We start from the raw sequence: 25,488 nt of genomic DNA, 5'->3' as shown, positions 1-25,488 counted from the left end.
AAATTTGAAAAGACCGCCAACGAATGGCGTTATGATTAATTGGCGGTTAATCGAATTCAGTCGAATATCAATTCGAGATATCGAAAGATTCCTATCGATCGATCGTTCTGCGAAATCCAAACATGCTTCGTGACAACAAAACAAATGCGCGGCTGTGCCGCGGAATTCCTGAAGTTTTTGGAAAATTTTAAATTCTCTTTGCTCATCCGATTACTCAACATTTTGACCACACTCTCAACTACGCCTAGAAATCAACCGTTTTATTTTTGTATCGAGGTTTTACTTCTTTATCCTCTACTCTTTGGTGTGTTTTAAGGTTAAGTGAATCCGTACTGTGAAAAATTTCCTTTTGTTCGAAGTTTAATGCCAGCTTTATCCTGAATTAAACTCTGTACATAAGTAATTCTTAAGTGCCTTTATCAGCAAACCGCAATCCTGACGTTTGTATCCCTCCCAACGGAACCGTCCAAAAGCTCATACTCCTTTCCGACATTGCACTCTGTGATCTTTACGGTGTCATTTTCATGTTAAGTGCCCCGGAATTTCTCCTGTTTTAGTTTTTGTCTGGTTATCATTTTACAATGCACAAACGCTCTGCACCGCACAGAGTTGTTTGTAAAGCTTTGCTGGTCTGCGATGAAGATGACAAGAGACAGAACAAAACTGCCAAGTCGCAGCGTCAGGCGAGAGATACACACAAATCTATAATTGATACAAACTCGACTACATCTCTTCAAAATATCAATGGACATGATGCTGGATATCATGCCTCAGATAAACGTGAGACTCCTAGGCTGGAGAACAAGACCAGTGATCCTGTGGACCGGCAAATGCTGTTGCACCAAGCAACAAGTAACTTGAATAATCTTCGCGAAGATTCATTAAAGGCAGTATCCACTGGAGTCAAGCCTGATGTTCCATCACACGATGCAGACACAAAACCAACCAGCAGTGTCAGACATCTGTCTGTATCAAGCAAGTTGGATGGCAAAGATCAAAAAATTCAACCTAACGAAAAACTATACTCTCCGCCTAAACAAGTTTCCTCCAATGGTAAGCACTACACAATTTATTTTGCCGTTTCAATTATGGCCCTTAGATTGAACAACTCTGGAATTAGTGATTTGCTCAGTCCTTAAATTAGTACTAAAAGTCTATTTTTGAGATCATGAGCCCTATGACTGTTCAAATTTTCAGCCGGCAAGTAGCGTCTTGCCAACAAGGTTACCCAGTCACTCCACTTATCGTAGCCTATTTCTTCTTGTGAATGTTTGTAATTCTTTACTGATAGATGTTAAATTCAACAATCTTCATGATTAACCATGCCTTTTGTCAGTAGTTGCATTGAACAGGTAGGAGAGTCTCAATTAAATCTCATGGGTTAGAGTCCATTCCAAACAAGTTTGCGCACTTTTACCGTGCAACTGGAGATCCACCATCTGGATTTTTGTGTTTACTTTCAGTACTAAAGTGAAGATATCTGATATTCTAGTGGATTCATATGTAATCATTCTTCCTCAGCTGAAATTAGTCAGCCCATAAAGAATTTCAATAATCCAGTTGTGCGATTAGCTCTGATAAACGATATTAATAATTATGGAGGAAGTCATCTTTGTCGGTAGATACAGTGAGTAACACTACTCATCGTTTACAGTATTTATTGGCTTGCCTTCATATATTTTTTGTAATCTTCTCTTGCATTAATCCTGTACCTAATTCTGGCAACACATGTGCCATTAGTTTCTTTAGGTACAAACATAGGTGCTTGTATGAGTGAGCCTGAAATCAAAGGCTCCTTGTTTCAAAATTTAGTCGAAGTGACCCTCGCTCTCTCAACCAATGAATTATAATCAAAACCCTTTAAAAAAATTTTTTTGTTGCCATCATAAATTTTATTTTTTGAAAACGTTTGATTTTTTTCAGATCCGTTGCCACCAACAAAGCCACTTGTAAAAAAATATGACAAGAAAGAGACAAGAGAATACATAAGGAAAAAGAAATTAGAACGTCAAGAGAAAGAAAAACAAGAATTGGAGCAACAAAAGATGGAGCTGGAATCACGGCGCCAAAAACTCATGGAACTTCGAGATACCACACTCAAAGTTCTCAAAGCAAGCATCAAGAAGAAAAGTCAGACCAAAACTGAGGTATGTACTAAAGAAATTTGTTTTCAGGGAATTAGTTGAAAAATTCTCGTACTTCAATGTACTTACCAAGGTACACTCTACTACAGGTATGGACAAATGGAATTTTAGAAAGTCGTCAAAACGCGTAGGTTTGACAGCGTCCAATGGTATGATTGTGACGCCATATTGAAAACTTATTCACTTTCTGTTCTGAGAGTGGGTCTCGTCAATTTTAGTCATACTCATTAGCCTTCGAGGAGCTTTTCATTGTAGATTGCTACATTGAAAATTCGATTTTACTCCTCCCTCAACTTTTTGTGAAGTATTTTTAACACATACACCCCGCAACAGGTCTAAAATTGCCTAAAAAATTATGCAACTTTCTACACCCTCCCCCCCCCCTCTCTCTCTCTCTCTCTCAAATATAGTGTTTTGTGTTGACTTTGAATGAAAAATGGCCATTGTGATTTTTCTTCTTAGATTTTGAAAAATTCATAGCTTTGACCCCATGCTAGTGTTATGGAAAGTCCTTTAATGCAGGCTCAAGGCCCTTCTAACTACGGATTTTATGAACAGCCCCCAAGTTAAGGCCTAACTTGCATGAATTGGCCCTCTCTTATTTTCTTTTTACTGTTTTTCCTTATTTTATTTTTTTTTCTTTTTAGGAAAGAGAAAGAAATTGGCGAGACTTGGATGATAGTGACTATTTAGATGCACCACCATTTTCCCTAAACACATATGCTGGTATGAGGAACATGAACGGTCACTCAAAGCATGATTTCGGTTTTACTCAAAGTATGCATTATGGAAATTATCCAAGTAAGAAAAATGAATTACACATAGAAGAGAGCTTAAAAGCCCTCCATTTAACAAGGGAAAGCAATGAAGGTGTCCCAATAAAACACCATCTTAGTCATTCTAGCGGAGGGAAAATCATTCCACACTCACGTTCCAATGAAGTGGTTAGAGGATCATCCAATCTGCCACACAACCTAGCAAATACAAATGTGTCTCAATCTCAAATCCATCTTCAATCTATCGGTGAAGGAGACGATAAGAAAGAATTCATCCGCCGTTTATCAGAGGAAGTCAATCGTTTGTCTTCAAGCATTAAATTTTTAAAAGAAAATGCTTCCAAAACACTACTTGAGACAAATAATATCAACTCTAAATCTGTCGATGGTTCCCGTTATGCAAGCCATAGCAATAAGAAAATGGAAATTTCGAAGTCATGCCAAAGTATTCCACATGAAATGGTTTCTGCTGTGACCGAACTGAAGGATACTTTGACACTTTTGTCGCACACAAATTTGAAGCCTGGCTCCAAGAATATGCATCAGGTTCCTGTCTCAATGCCGTCAACTCACTTGACCCCCGCAGAAAGGACCCAGACAGGTATTTTACTGCTTTTGAAAAATGTCTCTATTTTGCTGGTTCTTCTTTTCTAGTCTGTCATGGTAAAACAACTAAGTTTTGAAAGATTTTATGAGTCTTGAGAAAGTAAGGAAAAAAGTGCGGTACGAAAAATTGGTCAAAATCATTCTCTTTTTGGTTTTTTTCTAAAAAAACAAAGAAAAACGATTTTTAAAAATGTCTACATCAATTAGACCGTGTTTAACAGAAAGGAACCAAGCCACATCAGCCATTGCCAAAGTTAACTGGACAATTTAATTTTTACGAGAGAATGTTTGTGCGGATTCCTTTGAAAATTTAAGCGAATTTGCCTCGTACTATGGAGAAAATCCACTGAAATTTGCACAAAAATCCGCAAAACCGCTTGCTTGTTAAGAATTAAATTGCCCAATCAAATTTAGCAATAGCTGATGTGGCTTGGTTCCTTTCTGTTTAACGCGGTCCAATTATTGGACAACACTGAGTAGCTCATTGTTATTTTCAAAATTAGAACCAGCTTTTTTTATGCACCGCTCCTTTTTTTATTTATTTTGATATATTCTGATTTTATGCATTTGTTCATTTTCAATAAATGATAATAAAAATTTAAAAATAAATATTAAAAACAAAATTGAGGGAATTTTCTTCATCTTGGTCATAAAAAATCTGAACCAATGAAGAAGCCCCCCTCCCTCCGTCAGCCTCCACCCTGTAAATTTTAGACACCTCAGAAGTGCGGTTGAGCATATTTCACGGGTGGAAACTGTCCACAAGCAAACAACCGAACGGTTGTCTATGGCTTGGAACAGTTGTGGCAGATTTTTCTTATTTGTAAATTAATTTCCAGTAATATGAAAGTTCAACCTTTAACCTCTAGTAATCAAAAATGACTGTAAGTGCGCCAATTCCGAGATGATTGCATTCTGATTTTTATACCAAAATTATTGTGGCCTTTTTATTTTAAATTGCGTGTCCCGGTGAAGACTTAATTTCCTGGTCGCTGGTTTTAATGAACGCGAAAGAACAATTTGCATCCGTGTCATTTTTTTGCTTCCTTTCCTAATCTAATATTGGCATTTTCTTTTCAGTGAGTAAAGGCAACGCTAGTAGCTCAAATCCAAATCAAGTCGCAGTAGATAGTAAGAGAGAAGAAAAATTGCAATCCGTGTATCAAAGGCACCCTAAGCGTTTAAAACATCAGGTTCCTAAAAGTGACGAGGATCAACAAGGTGCATCGAATGAAGAGTCGGATCGTTCTGCTAGTAGTGGTTTTATGTTTGTAAGTATATACTTTTCTTTTTAACTTGTGCTGCAATGAATAAATAATTTAAAAATTAAGGTATTCCTCTCTCATTTGCAACTGGTCTGAAGTGAAAAAAAAAATTGTTTGCTTGTTATGATTGTGTAGGATTCAAACATCCAAAGTCGGGAAAATAAAATTACCTTCTTTTAACATTTTTCGTCAATAAAGTGTGATCGCTTTTACAAAAATGTAATGTCTTACCTTTCACTGACGATATAACATTAGTGGTTTTTGTTGTAAGCTGAAACAAAATTGGAGCAGTATTCATAGATAAACCACAGCATGTCTCCCATAAAATTTAAAATTAAATGAGCTAAACATATGTACCACCTTCCTCTCAACATCTTATTAACAAAAAATTGTATTCTTCTGTTCACAGGAAAGTAAAAGTGCCTCTGTAAAGGATACAGACTCGGAGGAGTTGTCAGCTCAGTGGCTAAAATCGCTTGCTTTGAAACCAAATCCTATGAATTTTATAACTACTCTTAGAAGTAAATTAAATTTGAGCAATCAGAAGGACGGACTTCTCAGTAGTGATAGCAAACAGTTAATGATGGAAAAAATGTTTGATGCATTTAATAAAAAATTCAAAGAAAATTTGGAAAAGTCACTCAGCTCAGATAATGATACTAAAATACCAGAATCAACTCACACTAAAATTACGTTCGAGCCTCTAGACCAATCTGACTTACAGCTCAAAATACCCACCAAATTAGACAATTCAGAAAAGAAAAGACAAACGGAACCTCTCCCGTTGAAAAATGGTCACCTGGAAACTGAAGGTTTGTTATCATTTGGTTATTCGCTAACATGATAATTTTTACTCAACTCCTTATAATTCCTCTGAATCCTAAAAATTACTGCCTGTGTTAAATCTTGTACCCCATCAGACTACATAGTTGAAAGCTAGTTATCCCTAATAATTATTAAAGATCATCTGTTGCCTTTCAAAAACGTGAAACATGCCTGACAATGTACAACATTGCAAATTGAGACAAGTGTTTTTCTATTTTCGCCATCAATACACTTTTCATATGAGAAAAAATTGTATTTTAATGCAGCTTAAGAATTAATTATCACAAAAGTGAAGGTAATCCTAGTTATAATTCATCTGTTGCTTCGATGCTCTCAAAAATTCAGACTAAGCTTGAATTTACTTCCATTTCTCTAACTTTTTTAATCAAAGTTTTGTCTTGTTTCAGGTGGTATTCAATCACAAGAACCCACTGGAAACTTCTCCATCAAGAGACCACGTACTCTAAGAGCAAAAGATAAAAGACATAAATCCTCGAAAGGTTTGGGCCCAGCAATTAAAGAACCCTCCAATTCTAGTCAAAAACCAGATTGTGTTTTTTTACCACTGAGTATTGCTCACTTTCCATCTGCCGATGAGCTGAAACATAGCGGGAACTCATCAACCAGAAGCTCAAGTACCCAGCCTGTGAGTAACATGGACAAACCACTTACTGTCCCAAAGCTCCATTTGAAATCTGGTCTTGCATCATCCTCGGATCTGTCAACGTTTCACTCAAAAACGAATTCTGAGGTCTCGACTCAGAGCAAAGATACGCTTCCTGCCTGCCACGTCAAAATGCCGATCCGTCTAAGACAAGTAACAGCAGCCGACAAGAGTTCTTTGTCATCGATGAGCGATTTATCGGAGTCCACGGTCGCTATCGAAAACAAAGAGAACGAGTCTCCTCAAGCAGACAAGGATATAAGAAAAATTTTCAACCCTAGCGTCTTACGCTTGCAGGCTGAAGCCGAATTAAATCAAATCGATCTATACAATGAGTCTCTTCAGCAACTAGTTGATGCAGAACACTACAGAGACCTAACGCTTGCAAAAGAAGTGTCAGGCGAATTGACTGCTAAAAAGGACTCGCGGAGTAGCTCTCATTCTAAACATCGCAAGAAGTCAAGATCTGCTTCAACTACACCATCTTTGACAGAAATCACGGATACATCGACGATTATGTCAGAGCTGCTGTTGTTGCCTACAACGGAGTTGAATCGGTCAAGCTTCAATTTTAAGTTCAGTCCCGACCAAGCGATTAACAAACAATCAATGCAGATGCTGGAGCAGTTGTTAAAAGATGAGGAATTCTGGGCCAACCACCAAAAGGAAAGCTTGAAACTGAGAGAAAAGGCTCTTTTAAACAGTATAAGAGTAGGAATTGTCTGGTTTGAAGTGCAAAAGAAACAACTGAAAGATAGCGGGCAGGATCATCTAATAAAAAATTTGAAGAAGAAACAAAGGGGATTGTTACTGAAGCTACAACAGGAGAAAGAGGAAATCGCCAGGTTGGTTTTTTTTTTCAATCTAAGATTATTTTTAACTAAATGTAATTATGATTAACAGAACTACGTGCAAATTAATGAAATTGAGTGTATTTGGGATTTACTCGGCGCAAAGCTCCTTTTAATTTTATTCATTTTCACATAGTTCTTTTTTGCGTAAATATGTTCAATTTTAATAAGTATAGAGCTGTAATATAATGATAATAGAAAATATTTGATTAAAAAAAAAGTAAATATGTAATTATAAATTAAAATCATATCATCATTTTGTTAGAGGTACCAAAAATGACCAATCTTGCCATCACTAAATGGTGCCAAAGGGAAAGAAAATCTGTGAATTCTTCAGAAAAAGATATTTCAAAGAAGAATCTTAATCTTAACTTTAAGAAAAACTTTTAAAAGTAAGTCGGTGCGTATCATGAAAATCAAAAGCAAAGAAATACCAAATCATTAGGAACAGGCATCAGATTACCATATTCTGCATACTTGCTAAATATCAAATGCTTAAATCGAAAATTACATTTTTTAACTTGCAAGGCTGCAAATTTTTTATCATATAGAATTTTTTAAAGTAGGAACTAATCAACCTAATCTCTTGAAAATGTTTTTTAATTTCTAATAATGTTCGTTAATAATTCTTATGTAACAAGAAAATCTGCGAACTTTCAAGCATGCAGAATGAAAAAATCAGCTGAAAAATAGTTTTCCAAAAGTAAAACTGGCAACACTTTTGTGGACTTTGATATTTCTTTGTCTATCAATCTCATTTAATCACTTTCTCTTTCCTCATCCTTGTAGGCTGCAGAAGACAATTTCCTCTGCATCAGAGGAACGCAGGCAAATCCTTCTGCAGCAGTATCAGCTGGTCAAATCACAGATTTCAGCAAAGGATGTTTTGAAGAAGAAGAAAACAAACTCTGTGCCAAGTAACAATGTGAACTCGTCAAAATATTTCTTGACGAAACCAGTAGAGCCATCAATCTACAAATCCAACTCTGCAGACATAGTTTGTGACAAGAACCTAGGGCAAACATTACTGGAAGGTTTAAGAGCCCTTGAACAAGAAAAGTGGTGAGTTATTTTCTCTTTCATTGGTTTTGTCCCTTTTACAGTCATTAATGCCGTGCGTTCATGTTTTTAAGTAATTTTATTTGTCCAGGACAAGCAGTGCAGTACACAACTTTTTGAAGTCAGTGAATATTTTTGAAATACTCAGTTGTAACCGATTCTGTGGAAAAAGACCAGGAGAAAATTTTCCTTAACTTTATTCAAATGTATGGAGGAAGGAAATCTAGAAATTTTGACGCAAGTTTGACATGAAAGCTCAAACATTTCCTCTCTTCCTGCAGTTAGATACTTCGATCCTCTCAAATCCTGTGACTTTGATGTTTTGGAACCCTTTTCATTATCCATCATTATTAGTTTTTGTTTGTTCGGTTGTGAAGATGCATTATAGTCGCTTTCTTATCAAAGATTATTTTCTGGTAGTAAATCCAGTGTTCTCATTGTTTCAGTAAAATATCAGAACGAGAAAAACAACTCATAGAGCACTCAAAAAATGTGGATGAACTGCTTCAGTGGAAGAAAAAATTCAAGGATTTGGAAAAGCAAGCCGGTAGCAGTCGCCCTCTTAGAGGTAATTGTTTTCTCTTTATGTGGTCTTTGAGCCTGTAAAAATTGCTTACCCTCATTGAAAAGCAGAAAGAACAATTGGACGTATTTCTGCCAAGCGGAACTACGTGCACTTTGGCGTGAGCCCTGTTATACTTATATTCTTATAGGTCTCAGGGCTCATGTCTTAATGCACATAGTTCCTTTCGACAGAAATACGTCCAATTTGCCTTAATGCCCTGAAGCTTTGACTAGGTTTTTTTTATTTTTTTGAAAGTCTCCAATGCCCCCGACAAATCTCCAGCCACTGGCAACGTTTTCTAAATTTTGAATTATAGTCCATTAACATAGTTATTTTATTTCTACTTTCTATTCCAACTTTATTTCTAGGTTTTATTCAGAGCTGCCGTACTTAGGAACAAGCTAAAATTTTTTACAGAAATTTTTGAAGTTCAGCTGTACCGATTTGCAATACAGATCTGCTTTTAATAATTTACTTGAATAAAATGATTAATTATGATATTTTAAGTTGACTAAACTCAGATGTCTGCACTTAGTATTTTTCATAACAAAAGGAAGTTTAACTCTTCGTATCTTTACCATAGTTTTTCCGAACTGATAATTTATTTATATTTTTTCTTTCTCAGATCGAAGTACATCACCGTTTCGAATGACCCCAGAACCAACCAACGGCATTAATCCACCAACAATCATAGACACGGACGTCTGTCAGTCAAAGAAAAGTCAGGATGACGCACAAGGCAACCAGTGTGGAGACCTCCACAACATACTCCTCGGGTATAGATTTTAAAATTTATCTCTCTTTGCCTGTCTTATTAAGTGTAAATGCATTATTTCATTGGATTCTCTGTTGTTTGATCTTAAAGTATGTATTGCTCCTCTCAAAATTATCCGAGACCTTTTTACGCTATTGTTTTGCACTATGCAGTGCTCTTTCAGTCTTTTCAACTGTCTGCGCTGCTTATTTTTCTTGATGAACACTCTGACTGCACGGACAGTGAGTGTGTGAGTGGCAAAACAAATCATTGTGATTGACTTGCATGCCCTCTAGAAAATGGTGAAAACTATATTTTTAAAAATAATTATGTCTGTGAAAAGCTTTTTTCCTAAAAATTATAGTTAAAAAAAATTATCAGAACATTTTCTCTAAATACAAATTTGATTCTTTGATAGTCCAACTAAAGTCCAATTTGTATGACTGATACTGTCAAGAAAATGATGAAAAGCACATTCATTCAAGAATTAAAGTCTGAGGAAAGCTTTTTGCCCTAAAAATTATGTATTTAAAAAAAAAAAAAAATTTAACAGACCACTTTTGTTTCCCACCTCCAGCTAGTTAACCACTCAGCTGTCTCTTTTCAGCTTCATACATTTGAAACCAATCCGCATTTTTAGACTCATGTTGTTCTTCTATGCTATAGTAGTGATTCTGTGCTTTAACATTATCAGCCCTTTTCCTTCACTTTTTTGTTCTCTTTGGCTTTTGAACATCGATATATTTCACAAACGGATAAAAAACTCCAACACCCCGTCCATCGATATATGTATTTCACAATAGGATTATGAATATGATTTACCTCATGCAGTATTCTAATAAATAATAAAGTATGGCAGCTGTTTAGCTGATTTGTTCACATTTTATCCATGACGGTTAAAACCATAGTTGGCGCTTTATGTGACATCATAAGTAGTGAGCTAATGAGGAACCCTCCATCTTACCATCCAAATTTTACCTTTCTTTTCTCGTTTTAGGAACTTTTCTGAGCTTAGATTCATCTTTCTTGATGAATTTTACATGAGAAACATCTATTATACAAGCCAATTTAAACATCATGCAACTGTCCTGTTCAGTCTTATAATCTATATAACCATTCAAGAATGTTTCATGCCATTTAAACTCTTCCTTTCTGATTCAGGTCAAAAGGGAATCTAGAGACAAGTGGTGTTCGCTCGTCTGACCATTATGGAAGTGAAAGTGTGGAATCCCCTGAGTCTTCAGAAACACCTAGAGGGCATCAATCTTTGTGCAATACAGACGCAACCAATGCAATGAAAAACATTTCTGCTCACACTAAGCAAACATCCATTCATATTAAAACACCACTTTCTCCGCGGTTACAGAATAGTAGGAGACTGCGTTACTCAAGTGGATCTGATGATTCGATGATATTTTCTCAAAACGGTGAGCTGGGTTGTGATTCATAAATACAGTCTTATTTTTATGGCGAAGCTGTTAATTCTTATGATACAGTTTTCAATTGAATTATGTCGTGCAAATATTGCTTCTGTCCATTTTTCTAGTCTTGAATTTTTTGGGTTGATAATACTTTTCAAGGTTGTATACAAAAATGAAAGTGGTGTAAAGACTCATTTTAAGGTTTTTGTAATCTGGAAACGAGTACACTACTTTTACGACTGCAGTGACTCTTGGAAAGTATTATTAGCACACACAAAATTTAAGACTGAAAGAATGGACAAGAGAAGTTTTTGCACTATGCAAATCAATTCGTTTTTTCAGCTTACATTCTAAAAATTAAGTTTTGACTCTCTTGTGACAGTTATACAGAAATGATCCTGGGATTCAAATGAAACATGGAAAGAATTAAAATTTAAACTGAATTTGAAACTTCTATTTGTTGCATTGGCGGATCTAGCAAATTGGCAACATTGTATTTGCTCCATTTAAACCTATGGAAATGTATAGATTCTTGAAGAGGCCAGGTGCTCCGACAAGAATCGATCTTTTAGCATAGCTTTAAATGGAGAATCTCCGGCGTTGCCAAATTGCTGGATCTGCCTCTGATTTGTTGTCTCTCTCTTGAAGGAATGTATCTTGCCTGCACTGTTTTAATATTTCCACAAAGAATTTATTTCTTCATGGGCGAACTGTCACCTGAATTAGTCTAAAAATTTTAGAGTCTTTTCACACAGAGGTGAAGAAAAATCACGAGGAATTTTAGGAAAATTCGTGTTTGGTTCTCGGAGGTTCTCCTCTTAACAAATGAACAATGAATAAAAAACACTGAAACAAGGCAATCAAGATACGTTCCTTTTTGTGGGAGACAGTGAGTTCCAAATCGAGTATCCTATAAACATTCTCATTAAACAGTTACATGGACTGCCGTCAGCAATCCAAGCCTAGCAAATTTTCAAGTACTGACCAGCCATTTCTGGTTATATCATATTTTGCAATAACATATTTCCAGAAACCATGTTCTACTCCTATTCCCCCTTTGAAAGCGTTATAATGAAATGTATCTGAAACTGTCTTGAAAACCTCTGTATCATCAACTCAATTTTTATGTTTGTCGTTTGTATCAGTTTTTCATTTTATTATGTTTTATTTCACAGAAACGCTTTCTGAGCAAAGTGAAACGGAAGTCAGAGTATCAGCATTGCACGAGCAATTGAAGCAAAGAAAATTAGAAGCAGAACGCCTTCAAAGGGAGCACAAGCGAGCTCAGAGGGAACGACTGAAAATGAAGGAGCAAGCTTTGATCAAGCAAATACAGGTATCAACGGCACATCACCACACAATAGAGACCTAAATACATAAAGAGACTAGTCTATAATATTCAAGATGCTTAGTGTGTGTTAGACAGAGATGCATACAAACATTGAAAAGGTTGCGGAGTTGTCTTAAGTGAGACCCTGAACCCTTTGTGCTCAATCTAACAAAATAGAGATATTGCATGCGTGAGAAATTTGTGATTTGACTGTTGATTCTTACGTTAAAGTTAGCGAGAAACACGATGGTGCTACTGGTTTTCTCTGAAATCAACTGTCAAGCTCAAAAATAGCTCTCAAGTTGAGGCCAAAGTGGAGGGGATGTCCCACGCTATCCTGAGAGTCCACCTCTACATCAAGACAAACTCTCCATGTGAAGATAGGGAGCAAATACATTAGCAGGGTTGCCACTTTATTTGGGGACTCTTAAACTGAAAACATGGCAATCCTGCTGATGTATTTGCTCCCTATCTTTCCATGGAGAGTTTGTCTTGATGTAGAGGTGGACTCTCAGGATAGCAAGGGATATCCCCTCCATTTTGGTCTCAACTTGAGAGTTTTTTTTTTAGCTTGACAGTTGATTTCAGAGAAAACCAGTGGCACCATCGTGTTTCTCGCGAACTTTTACGTAAGAATCAACAGTCAAATTGCAAATCTCTCACACATGTAACATCTTTATTGCTCTACCGTCCCGCTCGTGTGCCAATCCATGGTCAACAAAGAACTTTGCTCACATAAGAAGTAGGTAGGAAGGTAAAATGGATCAGATTTTAAAATCGAGAACTAATATTTCTTGCTTACCCTGAAAGTTGCCTTTCTGTATAGCAAAACCAATAGCTTTTATGTTTTTTCTTAATCAATTCAAAACTAGTAGTTCCTTTTTTCAAAATGCAGTCTAAATAATATGCTGAACTCTGTGGAGTCATTCCTAAACTATTGGAGATCCCTAGTCATAAAGTTTGATCACTAGTGGAATTATTTCATCTCAGGTGAAATTTTCATTTCTGCCATGGCTCTGCTTGTAGAGAAAAGTCGCCAATTTTCCATATTTTAAACTTTGAATCTCTTTATCAATGTCAGTTTTACTTTTTATACTGAAAAAAGAAAAAGGAAAGGAAAAAAATTCGAGTTGGGAGTTAAAGGTTTGCCTTTAAAAATCCATTTAAGATCTGGACTGTTCCCTTTTTTTCTAAGATTTTTGGTGAATATAGTCTCTTTTGTTTTGTTATGAGTGTTATTAATTTCTTTTCTTTTTCTAGGCTTACGATGAATACATTCAGAAAACTCGTCGAGAGCTTGAACAAGAGCTTAGTCAAGCAATCACCCCGGTTGTGCGTCCACAGATCAAACAACCCCGCGTTGCCGAAAAAACTGTTTTTAAACGACAAGATAGTGTACCACCATCCAATCTCTCCGAGACAAGTGATACTGTGCCACGCAAAGCCTGTTCTGGTGAAGGCCAGAAAATACTAGACAAATTCTTCGAGCAAGGGGAAAGTCATAGCTCAGAAATTCCAGAATCTGATCAAACTGAAACTTTTGGAAGGGAAGAAAAAGACGAACGGATAGAAGAAGTGGACTTCTCAAATCAGGTGCAAGACAAAGAAAATGAGAACGAAAGTGATGTAACCATCAAGTTTGATGAACTCGAAGGAGACCAAACATTAATTGTGCATGATATCTCCAATTTAGATCAAAGGTCCGAAAGAGATGAAATTTCCAACGAGAAGTTTGTTTCAAAGATTGATGAGCCTGCTGTGTCAGAAGTTTTACCATCACCACTCTCACCACTAAAAAGTAATGAAGCATCTTCAAATCAGAACTCAGAAGTTGGATTATCAGAAAAACTCAAGTCTTGTCCAGTACAGTTTTCACACATAGTTTCAGAAATATCAGTGCCAGAAGTCATCGAAAACTCATTGATTAACAAAGTCGAAAGTGAAGTCGGAAGTGAAATGCCCGATTCAGTGTCCGAAATGCCTAGCCTGCCCACCGCTCAAGAGTCTGATAGGATTAGCGTTAAACTTATCAGTGATTCCATCGATAGATCAGAACAGAGAGATCTTATCAGAGATCAGGCTGAACAAGATATTCTGGCATCTGTCAAGTCCGTTGTTGAATCCGGTGATAAAAAATCAACCGTATCAAATATTTCTAGTCATTCAGTTAGTCTCAAAGAGCCATCACAGGAGGAAATATCGCCAGAAAAAACTGAAGAGGCAGCTAAGATCAGTTCTCAGAAATTCAATGGTAACAACTCAGATGTGGTTAAGTCTGAAAAATCTGTGTCTGAAGTATGTTTTGACTCCAAAGAACCCAAAACAGTAGAAAATTCAGCAGAGGAAAATGTTCCAACTAGAAATTCTATGTTCAAACCAGATTTGGAAATTTCCTCAAGTATCATTATAGCAGGTGAAGATTGGATGAACGCCGATGACTTTTTTGAGGCAAATTTCCCAACTACTAACAAGGCTTTGAAGTCAAGTGAAAATAGACTTCAGTCATTATTACCTATAGATCAAGGTGAGGTGAATATGTCAAGTTCTTCTATAAGTGGCGGAGGTTTGGGAACAAAATTGGATTTTCCTGATCAAGTTCCAGATTTAGAGATTCCCTCCTCTGAGGGGCCTGAAAAAATGTTATCTAGTCATGAGTCGGAGTCAGACAATGAAGACGCCAGTTCAAAATGTGATTCTGTAGCCAGCAAAGTATCAGAGTCGTCAGTCAAATTTTCCGAATCAGGAAAGTCATACGAAAAAGACCGCTCCCTATCAGAAGTCATTGAAAACTGTGAAGTGAGCGAGATTCTTGACACCAGCAGTACATCAAATGAGAGTTGTAAAACCTTTGAACATGACTTTGAAGAAACAAAGGATACGAACCATCTGTTCTCAAATTTACCAGAAACTAAAGAAGAGGAATGCAAGCAGCAGCCTTTAGTTTCGCCATGTCCCAGTGATGTGACGGATCTTATCACAGATGCGATACTCAGCAACTTGTTACAAGATAGTTTTGAGTGTATCCCACCTGTCAAACCAGCTGTTGGACCAACCGAAGAACCTGTGAACACAATGGAGACTCCCTTCATTGAAGCCTTGAAACGGGACCACGAGGCTCTAAAAGTAAAGGCGAAAGGGCGAAGTGACGAAGAAAAGTGGGAGGTGGCAGCTGAAAGGGATAAGCTGTATAGTGCAATCAGCGTGGCTGAGATGCTGTTAGGTGTCTGTTTGAACGATGCCACAGAGACAGTTCTGAATATCCGGAAAAAAGTTGAGATTAGCGGTCAAGGAGACTCTGCAGTAGATAGTTCAATCAATGCACAGGAATGCTTGCTGGAAGCTAAAAAAGGTTAGTTTCTTCAAAAACCCTCAGACCCCAAGAAAAACCAATTTCAATTTCTGACCTAATGATTCTATTGAAGCATATGAAGTTTTAATTTTATCATGGTAAATGGTTATGTTTACCTGAAGGAAAGGTTGTTATTCCTACCACATTGATTCATTACATGGCCCAAAATTCAAAAACAATATCGTATAAAGATTGAAAAGTTTATATCGGCTCTCTCAAATCAAATTTTGATTACGTTACAAGTGAATTTTAAGTGTCTTTTTTCTTCTTTTTTATTTAAACAAATTTTTATTAAAAATATCGTATCTACTACGAAAACCATATGCCTTGTATCTATCAACATGAATTAAATTTATAAAAGTTTTAAAAAACAGAGTAACGGTACATAATGGAAATTGTCTAGAAAACCAGGAATCATAGGAATTCTCTGTCCACTGTTGTAAGAAAATTAAGTGTTTAACACTGGTCTAATTACCTATATTTTTTTTTTTGCCATTCTGCCTTTCACACTTCATTCATACAGACTATCTATTAAAGAAGCGATTATGTACAAACAAGTCAACGTAAATGCACCAAGTCGTATTTTTTTTTTTAAAAAGAGAATGAGTTGTAGTCGTTAAGGTTTTCTTGTAAAAAATCCAAAGTTGAGGAAAAGTATTTTCAATAAATAAACAGTTTTTAAACTTTGTCCTGAATATTCAGTCTCATGGAGGTGTAAAACTTTAAACCTCTTTTCCTCAGTTCAAACTGTATGCGATCTAGTACATTCCTATCAAACTCAGTTCAATTCAATCCATGGTAAAACTATAAGGACTTTTTTTTGAAAACTCTGAGAATTAGATTTTCATTTGATAAAAGATATTCAGTTATTTTTGTCTTTTTCCCCTTAATTTTCCATACTTATCAATTTTGCTTCTTTATTCACAGATTTGCTGCCTGCTTCTATTGTTGAGCCTGTTCCCAAAGCCGTTGAAATTACATCAGTCAAAGTAAGTTTTTCCAATTTTTTCAAAATATATCCTGTGGAAATTGATTAAATGTTCAAATTTTTGTTACCGGAAGAGAAAAATGAAAACATACCCAATCCCTCTTTTTCAAAATGGTAGGTATAATTGTTCAATCGTTGAGACAGGAGCAGAAAATATCCCCTGCCATAACATTTCTATAAAGAGTCATTTTTAATATTACACCTCATTCCTTTCTCCATATCAGTATTCCAGAGCCACTTAACTCACATTATTGGAAAAATCGAGTTGGTGGCGTTTTGCATGTCTTCAATAACGCTTCGGTGTGCAAGGAAAATTTGGTAGCCTTATTTTACGCAAGTTATGAACCACAGACTTTCAAATGTTGCGATTTGCATTGGAATCAAAGGAGCCGATGCGCAGTTTGTCCCTGATATCTCAGAATAACAAAAATGGAGTCAGGTACCTTATGACTCTGGGACACCGATGAAGAGAATCTTTTTTAAATCATCTCAAAAAGTAGGTAATTTTCTCCCAATGTATTTGCCTTAAATGAATAAAAACACTAAAATCTTATCGCTTCCACATTGTTGACAGCCTTCACATGTTTCCGTGCCCACATTTAGTGGATAGGATTCATGGAGAGTTTAGCGCTTAATTATAAATTTCGCAAATCACTGATCCGAAGACGATAAACTGGATTGCATTTAGCAAAAAGGAACCAGCATAATTATAGTGTTTTCAAAATTGTATCTTTTCTTCTTTCCTTGTAAAAATACTCAATATGTATACAGTTTTAAAATTCACATAATTATTTTCCTTTAAAATTAACAATTGTTTGGGGGGAAGCAAGGACTATTTGTTATTCTCAGAGATCTTTTAGATCATTATGAAGCAGCAACATTTTTACAACACTATAATTGTGCTGGTTACTTTTTGCTACATGCAATCCAACTTTCGTTCTACAGGAAGCTCTGTCTTCAAGAAATTGGAACTTTGCAATTTGGATTTATCATTTTTAGTCTCTAGGGTGTTTGAAATATATAGATATTCTTTTTGTATGGCCGTTTCAATACATACATGAAGAAGTGTTTGATTTAGTTCTTCTCATCTTTAGCGCGCAATAATAGTGCATAAAAATTTCCAGGACCAAACTGGTGTTGGACTTGGTGACGATGTGGACTTCAACCAGGACTGGCTAATTGATGAGGCCTGCGTTGTGAGAGAAGCTGAAAAGTTACGACTGAAACAGCTCCAAATTGAACAAGAAGTAAGATATTTCTTTTTGCATGTTGAAAATTTCTCAAGTAAAAATTATCCCAAACTAGCGATGCAAACTTCAGATGAAAAAGAATGAAAAACTTTGGATCAAATTATTGATATTCAGTTTTTGCGACCAATCATTGTATGATGAACTGAACATGACATTTTTCGGAAATACAAGAAAGAGAGAAAAGAGACTGGCATCAATGCCGACATCAAATTGATATCATTTCATTTTTTCCATTTTTATTTATTTTTTAATTTTTCCAAAAAACGCTTCACTCCAGCGAACTAATATAATTGATTATATCTCTGAAAACAATAGAGAATAGCAAACATAGCCATTAATGGAAGAAAAGTTTTTAACTTGCTTCTTTTTCATTCCAGATTGAACGTCTTCAGCAGGCACAACAAGAGGCACAGCAGCAAACTCAACAAGCGCCTTACATTTACGAGCGCTACCTCCGGGAAATCCCGAACAAGCCTCCACCTCCGTACACACCTCCTGTCCAACCAGAGAGTGTCCCGACTGACGAAACAATCGTCTTGAACATCGTAACCTCAGCTGCAGCTCATATTTATGACTCCAGGCTGATTCATGTTGAACCAAAACCACCGCCAAGCTTTACATCAGATAAAAACAACTCTTTGGCCATTTACAAGAAATTCCTGTACGACCTTTGTCTTCAGCTGATTAATGAGATCTACACAGACGACCAGAATGAATCTGCTGAGCCATGGGAAAAGACTGTCAAACGGAGAGCTAAAACAAAGGTCCCCACGAATAAGGCCATGCTCATCGAGGAGATCAAACAGAAGGTACTTTAATTTTTCCAGTGTCCCTAGGTACCTATAGGAGCGCAATTTCGAATCTATTTCTGAGTTGCTCCTGTTTTTAGACTTCATGGACGTCACAAAAAGGCAAAAAGATCACATTTTCACCAGTTGCAAAGATTATGGACTGGAAAAGACTAGGGAACTGAAGGGATCAAATGAAATGAGAGAGGGAAAGAATTTGGGAATAAAATGATAGAAGTTTACAAAAAACGTTTCTAATCGATAATCTCTCGGCCCGTTCATAAAATCCAGAACCCGGGGATAGAAAGAAACTCTACATTTTCCCAAGTTTAAAACTTTTTTACTCTTCCAGTGTTCAAGTTCTCAAAATCATTTCAAAACATATGTATCAAAAATCTCTTCAGAGCTCTCAAAACAGATAGAAAAGCACAGAAGTTTTTTTTTTCCTTTTTATTCTTTACAATCAATGCACACAATATGTGCTGTCTTCACAATGCCTTTCTTAAGACTACGGCAAGTTGTCTCAGGTTATTCTGTGGCGGTTTAGCCTTGCATTTCGTCAAGCTTAACAAAAAGTTATTGATGCCTGAAGCATTTAAGTTGATTCATTTTTACAAGTTTCTACTCTTTCAAGTATTGAATAAGTAAGTAAGTGCTAGGCTGATCGGCTGGAGCACCTACTAGGGGCCAAGGCACTTGGCAACTGCTGTCGTTCCCCCCCGAAGTTGGACCATGCTCCGTAACCTGTCTCATGATATTTATCACATTTTCTCAAAGCTCTGCGGCCGTCTGCTAAGTCAATCGAAAGTCGTATCAATGATGTTGGCAGACGCTACTGAGCGTGGACTTTTGGAGCATGGCCATGTCTCCACCGAGTTGGACTGTGTTGATTCAGTCTTCACAGATAGGTCGCGCACACTGCCAGTGATAGACGTTTTTTTCTCAACTCAGTCGAACAGTGTAGACTGATTACTTACTAGGTGACTATGTCCCTCTCGCACCTTGTTACCTCGAAGGGTCAGGGTATTGGAGTGGCATAGTCATCAACGGTCACGATGACTGATATTTGAGTATCCTCACATATCGGTCACCTCTGGAGATTGAACCTGGGACCTCAGTGCTGGCAGCAAACTCAAGTATTGAACATGTGATAATAAAAATTTATCTGCATTATGTCATTACTTCAAGACAAGAAAAAACAGAACGCAAGAAATCATGTGAATTTACCCCTCTTTAGACAACAGAAGTACCTAGAATGGTGGTCAGTCTTTGATTATCACAGAATGTCATCAGAAAAATTAAAAATATTCAGAAAAAACATTGAGAGTATTTTTATTTTTTTTTTTTTTTAGTTAAAATCTCACGATTGGAGTCATACCACAGCTACTTTTTTAGATGGAAAAAGTCGGGAAATTTCAACATGAATGTATTATGAATTTTTCTCAAAATATCAGAAAAATTAGGAAAATATTCGGCTTCCCAGCACGGAAAAATACTCTATATCCTGCTAAATATTTTTTGCAAAAACAGGACAACATTAGTACGTTACTGAAAACTCAGAAGGCATCTCTCACATTGTTTGCTAATCGATAAGAGTAAAATTAATGGGTCTCAATATTTAATTCATGATTTTCTCAATCAGGTATCAATTCTATTTGGGTTCCGCAAGAAGGTCGCAAAAGAGAATTTGATCATTCGGTGGAGTCGGAAGAAGCGCGACCATGTTGACGAGCTGCTTGTTCGAGAAGCTCAGGAAGAAGAGCACGAGTGGACCAACTACGAGTTTGATGAAATCACGGTCAAAAACCAAGTGACTGTAGCACTTCTCAACAACCTACTCAACAATACAACAGCCGCACTGAGCAAGGCCTTCAAAACTAAACTTGAAAAGTTAGAGCAACAAGAAAACAGTCAATCTGTAAACTGAGGTAAACTTATTCGTTCTGTTATTGTTCGGGCCCTCTTTGTTTGATAGAGGTAGATCTTATGATTATTTTAAGCTGTACTGTAGACAGTTAAGCTGTACTATCATGAATTTGGGTCATAAATGGCAAGATATTAACAAAATGAAGTTCTGACATGCCACAGAGATGTGCGATTTAAGTACTTTTTCTCATGTGAAATTTTGCAAGAAACAGGACGGTGTCCTTAGTTTTCTCCGGAGCGAATTATGAAGCTCAGAAAAAGCTCTCAAAGCTGACGCTGTAACAGGAGAGCTTGTTTACGCCATGGTAAGAGTCCATCTCTTTATCCAGCCAAACTCCGCATGCACGAATAGGGTGCAAATACAATAGCAAGGTCGCCACTTTTTGCTGGGCCTCCAAAGCTGGAACCATGCCCTACTAATGTATTTGCTCCTTATTTGCACAGTGCATGGAGAAACATACCCTAGGCAATCCTCTCTATTGCAGCCTCGATTATGAAAGCTGCTGCTTTTGAGCTTGGAAGTCCGTTTTAGAGAGAACTGGTGGGTAGTGACATTGTGTTTTTCGTAAAATTTTACTTGAGGAAAAGAACTTAAATTGCAGATCTATGTTGCATGTTAGAGCTGAATTGTTGGAATGGAACACTGTTTGAATGAAGGGAAGTACCCTCAATTGATGTAAGTTGTTCCATTGTTTTCATTGAAATTATTCAGAGATTCTTGATAGTTTATTCTGATTAAGGAGCTTTCAGCTCTCAGCAATGAAGTCTAAAAAAATGACTGCACTATTGCACAATGTAATTTTTATCACTGAATGTGTTTTCTTTCACTTGTGCATGTCTCAGTTGTTTATGACTTGATGGAAAGGAATGAAAGGGAATTTGTAGCTACTATTTCTGTGCTATGTAATGAAAAAGCAGTCAGTGCGGTCTTACTTCTGCCTGCTATTTCATGTGGTCAGTTTGACCTCTTCTTCTCCTCTCAATCAGTCTGAAACGTTACTGCAATTTGTAAAAATAACTGATCCAATCTGGAGAAAAACTGGATTAGTGTAAAAAATCTTAATTACATTTTAAAATATCTTAGCGGGTAATTCGATAAACTTTGAAGGCTTTTTAAAGCGTACAAAATGGAAATGTGAACCGTAAGACAATTGAATGTGCACTTTGTTTGTGATGTAATGTTTTTCAATTGATTTGTACCCAATTTAATTGGATGTAACGAATGCATTAATTTTATTTCTGTATTTCGAATCTTGCTGTTTCATGCCTTGCCATGCCCTACCCTGAGACTGTCTCAGACTCATGAAACAAGTTTTCGAAGCAGGAATAGGTTGTTGAGTTTTTAAAGTTGAGATTGTAAATTGCCTTTTGGTCGTATTTTGGACCTTCATTTAATTATCTTTTTTTCTCTTTATGAGTGATTAACTGTTTGTCTTTCATAGTTCAAGGAACTAGGATTGTCTAACTTTCAACGAATGTGATTAGCCTTATTTCAAGCAGTGGAATTTATTGCCCATTGGTGTAGTGTAACTAGATATTAGAAGGAAGAGTTTAATACACGATTATATTTATATTGTTAACAGTTAAAATTGTCCAAACGATCACCATTAATTGTAATCTGGTAAAGAAAATTTCTATCTTGTCTTTTTCACCTCAAGCAATTACAGGAGTCTGCTGTGCTCGTCACTTTAACCAAGCTTTGATGGTTGAATCTTAATGATGAGCACGAACCAATGATGACTCAGATTTTCCCCATTAAAGACCAGTGGATCCTGGCGTCCACTTCGATAGTGTTTATCGTAGTTCCTACCGTTCAATCTCATCAACCAGCAATAAATATTTGCATTGCTTGCTTTGTGTGTTTTGTATGGATGAAATTATGATGCGAAAAACCATGATCTGTCCTGATGCGTCTGTGTTTTTGAAAAACACATTCTGCAGCTAAAGTTGAATGTAGAAGAATAGTTTTTACAGCAGGGATAGAGAATTCAAGAGACGTTGCTCTGATTATCTGAGCCATGTAAATGGGAAAGGTGAAAGTTAATTTCAATGATCAAAGCTAATTTTTACCTCGTGAATTATGATCGATGATTCATGAGAATTCTGTCAAGAATTTTCGTTACCTGATGAAATCAGAGAAATTTCTTGTCAAGCAGGTTGTGAAAAAGATTTGTCAAGCTAAATTTTGTCTGTTGCGGCAATGCGTCACTTATCAATTACCTTACAGTTAAAAATATTTTTGATCCCTGAACTTAACTTTTCAAAGCTTTTATTGCAGAGTTAGTCAAATACATTTTGAGCAGACTCAATCGATTTTTGAAAGCCCTCAAGATTCCAAACAAGAAAATTGCATCTAGTGACCTGTTGCATCAAGCACCTCTTTCAGCTCTCCCGTTAGGAACTGTACTTGAAATTTGTATTGATTGAAGTGTGTAATTTGTTTTGCCTTTCTCTCACCATTATTTTAGTTTTTATAGGAAATTTGTGGTTCACCTACGCATTTGTCGAATCCGATGCATTTCTTTCTAACCCTGCAATTACATCTCATTATATTTGTACGGATTTCTCTAAAGAAACATTCACGCTGGTGATGTTTCCAGAGATAGCTCAAATCTTGTGCCCAAATAATTGGCCGTTAGTCTGCTCATATCATTAGTCTCTAAGTAGTATTATTTATTGAATACTATTGTGTTTTGAAGACTGACCGTGTATTTGTAAGGCGTAGTCAAATTTTATTCATGCAGATCTTTTTAATTTATTTTAAAAGTAAGGACGTTAATTATTTCTTATTGATGGATATTTTGAGAGGATTTTTTAAGTCATAGTTCTAGAAATATGTTAATTTTATTTTTTTTGTGTGACCAAGGGTTGTAGAAAAATCCCAGGGGTTGTTGGTTGGTTACAGTTGCTCAGCCTGGCTGCTCTTTTGAAAGTAGATTCAATGTCAGTGGATACGATTGCTAGGCAATTACAGGAAAATGTAGGTATCATAAGAGCAAGTACATAGTAGAGCAGTTGGTCCCTTAACATGGTGTATGAATTTTTCTTTTGAAAAAGGAGAAAAACGCATGAGCCCAGACTTCTGTCGTTAATATATAATGTCAAGCATAGCTCATTGATTTGCAGACTTTCGCCTTTTCACTTGTCAAAATATTCAGTTGATTTTAACACGCGTCGTGAGCAGGAAGGCAGAGGTTTGAACACTCATGAGCCTTGCTTTAATATTTTAGCAATTGGAGCCAGGGCTCAAAAGCGTCTAGACTTCCACTCTTTTCAAAAATATGATTCAAGTATGGTATTAGTCAACTGAACACACCATCAGACTGCCAGTTCGACAAGTAACATTTTCTCACCACTTTTGATCAGATGTAACCAAACCTTGATTTCAACACAGTTCAAATTTCTAACAAGCCAAGTAGCCAAACACCCCTTTTTTTCTATGACTCAGTGGAGCGATTGCAGAGATGAAGATCATTTATGTTTGTGTTATTTTAGACCATCGATTGCCTTTTTTGCACCAAGATAGGTTCCTATGGTAGATATTGTTCAGGTTCGACAGTTGGCAGCAGGACAAAATCAAGGAAAAAAGGATGCTCTCTACTCATCCTAGTAATTCCTGTTAATTTTACTCTGATATTTTAGAGACAGCTTGTTAAAGTGAAGGAAGCTTAGTGTTTCTTATGGTGATTCTAGGTAATCTAGGGACGGTGAGGTCTACTCTTATGTTGACACTGTGTCTTTGAGTAACAAATTTATCGTTAACTACTGATCTATAACGTAAAATTGCATAAATACCGAGCAGTACGCCTTTAGATTTGTGAAGATTCATTCATAATCTTCATTGGAAAGTACCTTAAGGGACGTTGCTAACTAACTCAATGTTTAAGAGAGGGATACTATCTGTCACGGAAGTTAATGATATAAATTTTCGATGAATCCTCAGAAAGTTGAACTGATGCCGTACCACTCAATATTAATGCTGCCTTACGTTATAAATATGTCTCTTGCACTAATTTGTGCATTATTATTGCTTCTCAAAGACTATGTAGCAGCACAATCGAGTGACCAGAGCTTGTCCCTAGATCACCTAAGCGTTACCTTAATGCTCTTCAATGGGTCTTTTGCTCTCAAGAGGTACAGCTATCCTAGTACTTATTTGAAGGTTAAATTGTTCAAAAATCTTGTTGAGCACATCAGAGTTGTCTAAAATTCACTCCACAAAGCACAATTTGCGTTACCGTTATGACTTCGAATCATTATTCAAACAATCTCACAAACTGTTACACATCTTTCCTCCATAGGAGACTGTTTGTTTGTGTAGATTAGGTCTCCTTGTGTCTTGCTTTGCGGGCAAATGTCATTACCAGTGATGAAGAAAATCTGTCTTAAACACAAGAAATTTTACGTGAAAAGGCGGGTGCTGAACACTTCTGATGTGCTCTAAGTGATTTTCGAGTAATTTCCTCTCTTCAGAGTCATCTCCGCTGACTGTATACGTGTGCAACGGACCCATCACAGTTTAGTCTCCTTTCAGCCAGGAATAAGTTTTTTCAGGTTTTTCGTTTAAGCATAAATTACTTGATCGGGTCGAGAGCTCCAAAGTTGGTTATGAATAATCAGTGTTTACTCCGTACTCTGTAGGTTATCAAGAAAGGTAGCAACAAAGAGTATTGATACACTTTGGACTTCCCTCATGACCGAGTAATTTTAGCTTTTGTAAAGACATTTTTATTGTTGATACCTACTTTGATTATGACAAAAATGATTCAGAGCTGCCAAACGGCTCACTGATCTCTGTTGTGGGGTGTTGATTTTTAAAGACTGTTAGGGATGAAGTGCACTTAAGCTATTTTCGAATTATTGATTTTCTCCTAGACATTTGATCAAGACTTTTTTTAACTAAATAAAGTGTATGTTTTAATGAAAA

The 25,488-nt window shown here is 36.5% G+C and overlaps 1 protein-coding gene across 1 annotated transcript; it reads left to right on the top strand.

Moving 5' to 3' along the window:
• Positions 1 to 52: 52 nt before the first annotated feature.
• On the top strand, positions 53 to 25,488 carry LOC109044304 (uncharacterized). Its single transcript, XM_019061954.2, has 16 exons — positions 53 to 1,053; positions 1,924 to 2,147; positions 2,792 to 3,521; positions 4,607 to 4,797; positions 5,201 to 5,603; positions 6,024 to 7,125; positions 7,921 to 8,193; positions 8,637 to 8,758; positions 9,381 to 9,531; positions 10,671 to 10,936; positions 12,106 to 12,266; positions 13,521 to 15,609; positions 16,537 to 16,598; positions 17,722 to 17,844; positions 18,225 to 18,656; positions 20,278 to 25,488. Exons 1-16 carry the CDS (start codon positions 582 to 584, stop codon positions 20,560 to 20,562), a joined length of 7,086 nt encoding a protein of 2,361 aa, XP_018917499.2. The 5' UTR covers positions 53 to 581; the 3' UTR covers positions 20,563 to 25,488.

Source organism: Bemisia tabaci, chromosome 10 (assembly GCF_918797505.1).
Source record: "Bemisia tabaci chromosome 10, PGI_BMITA_v3".
Lineage (NCBI taxonomy): Eukaryota > Metazoa > Arthropoda > Insecta > Hemiptera > Aleyrodidae > Bemisia > Bemisia tabaci.
This window is presented reverse-complemented; position numbering and strand designations above follow the sequence as displayed.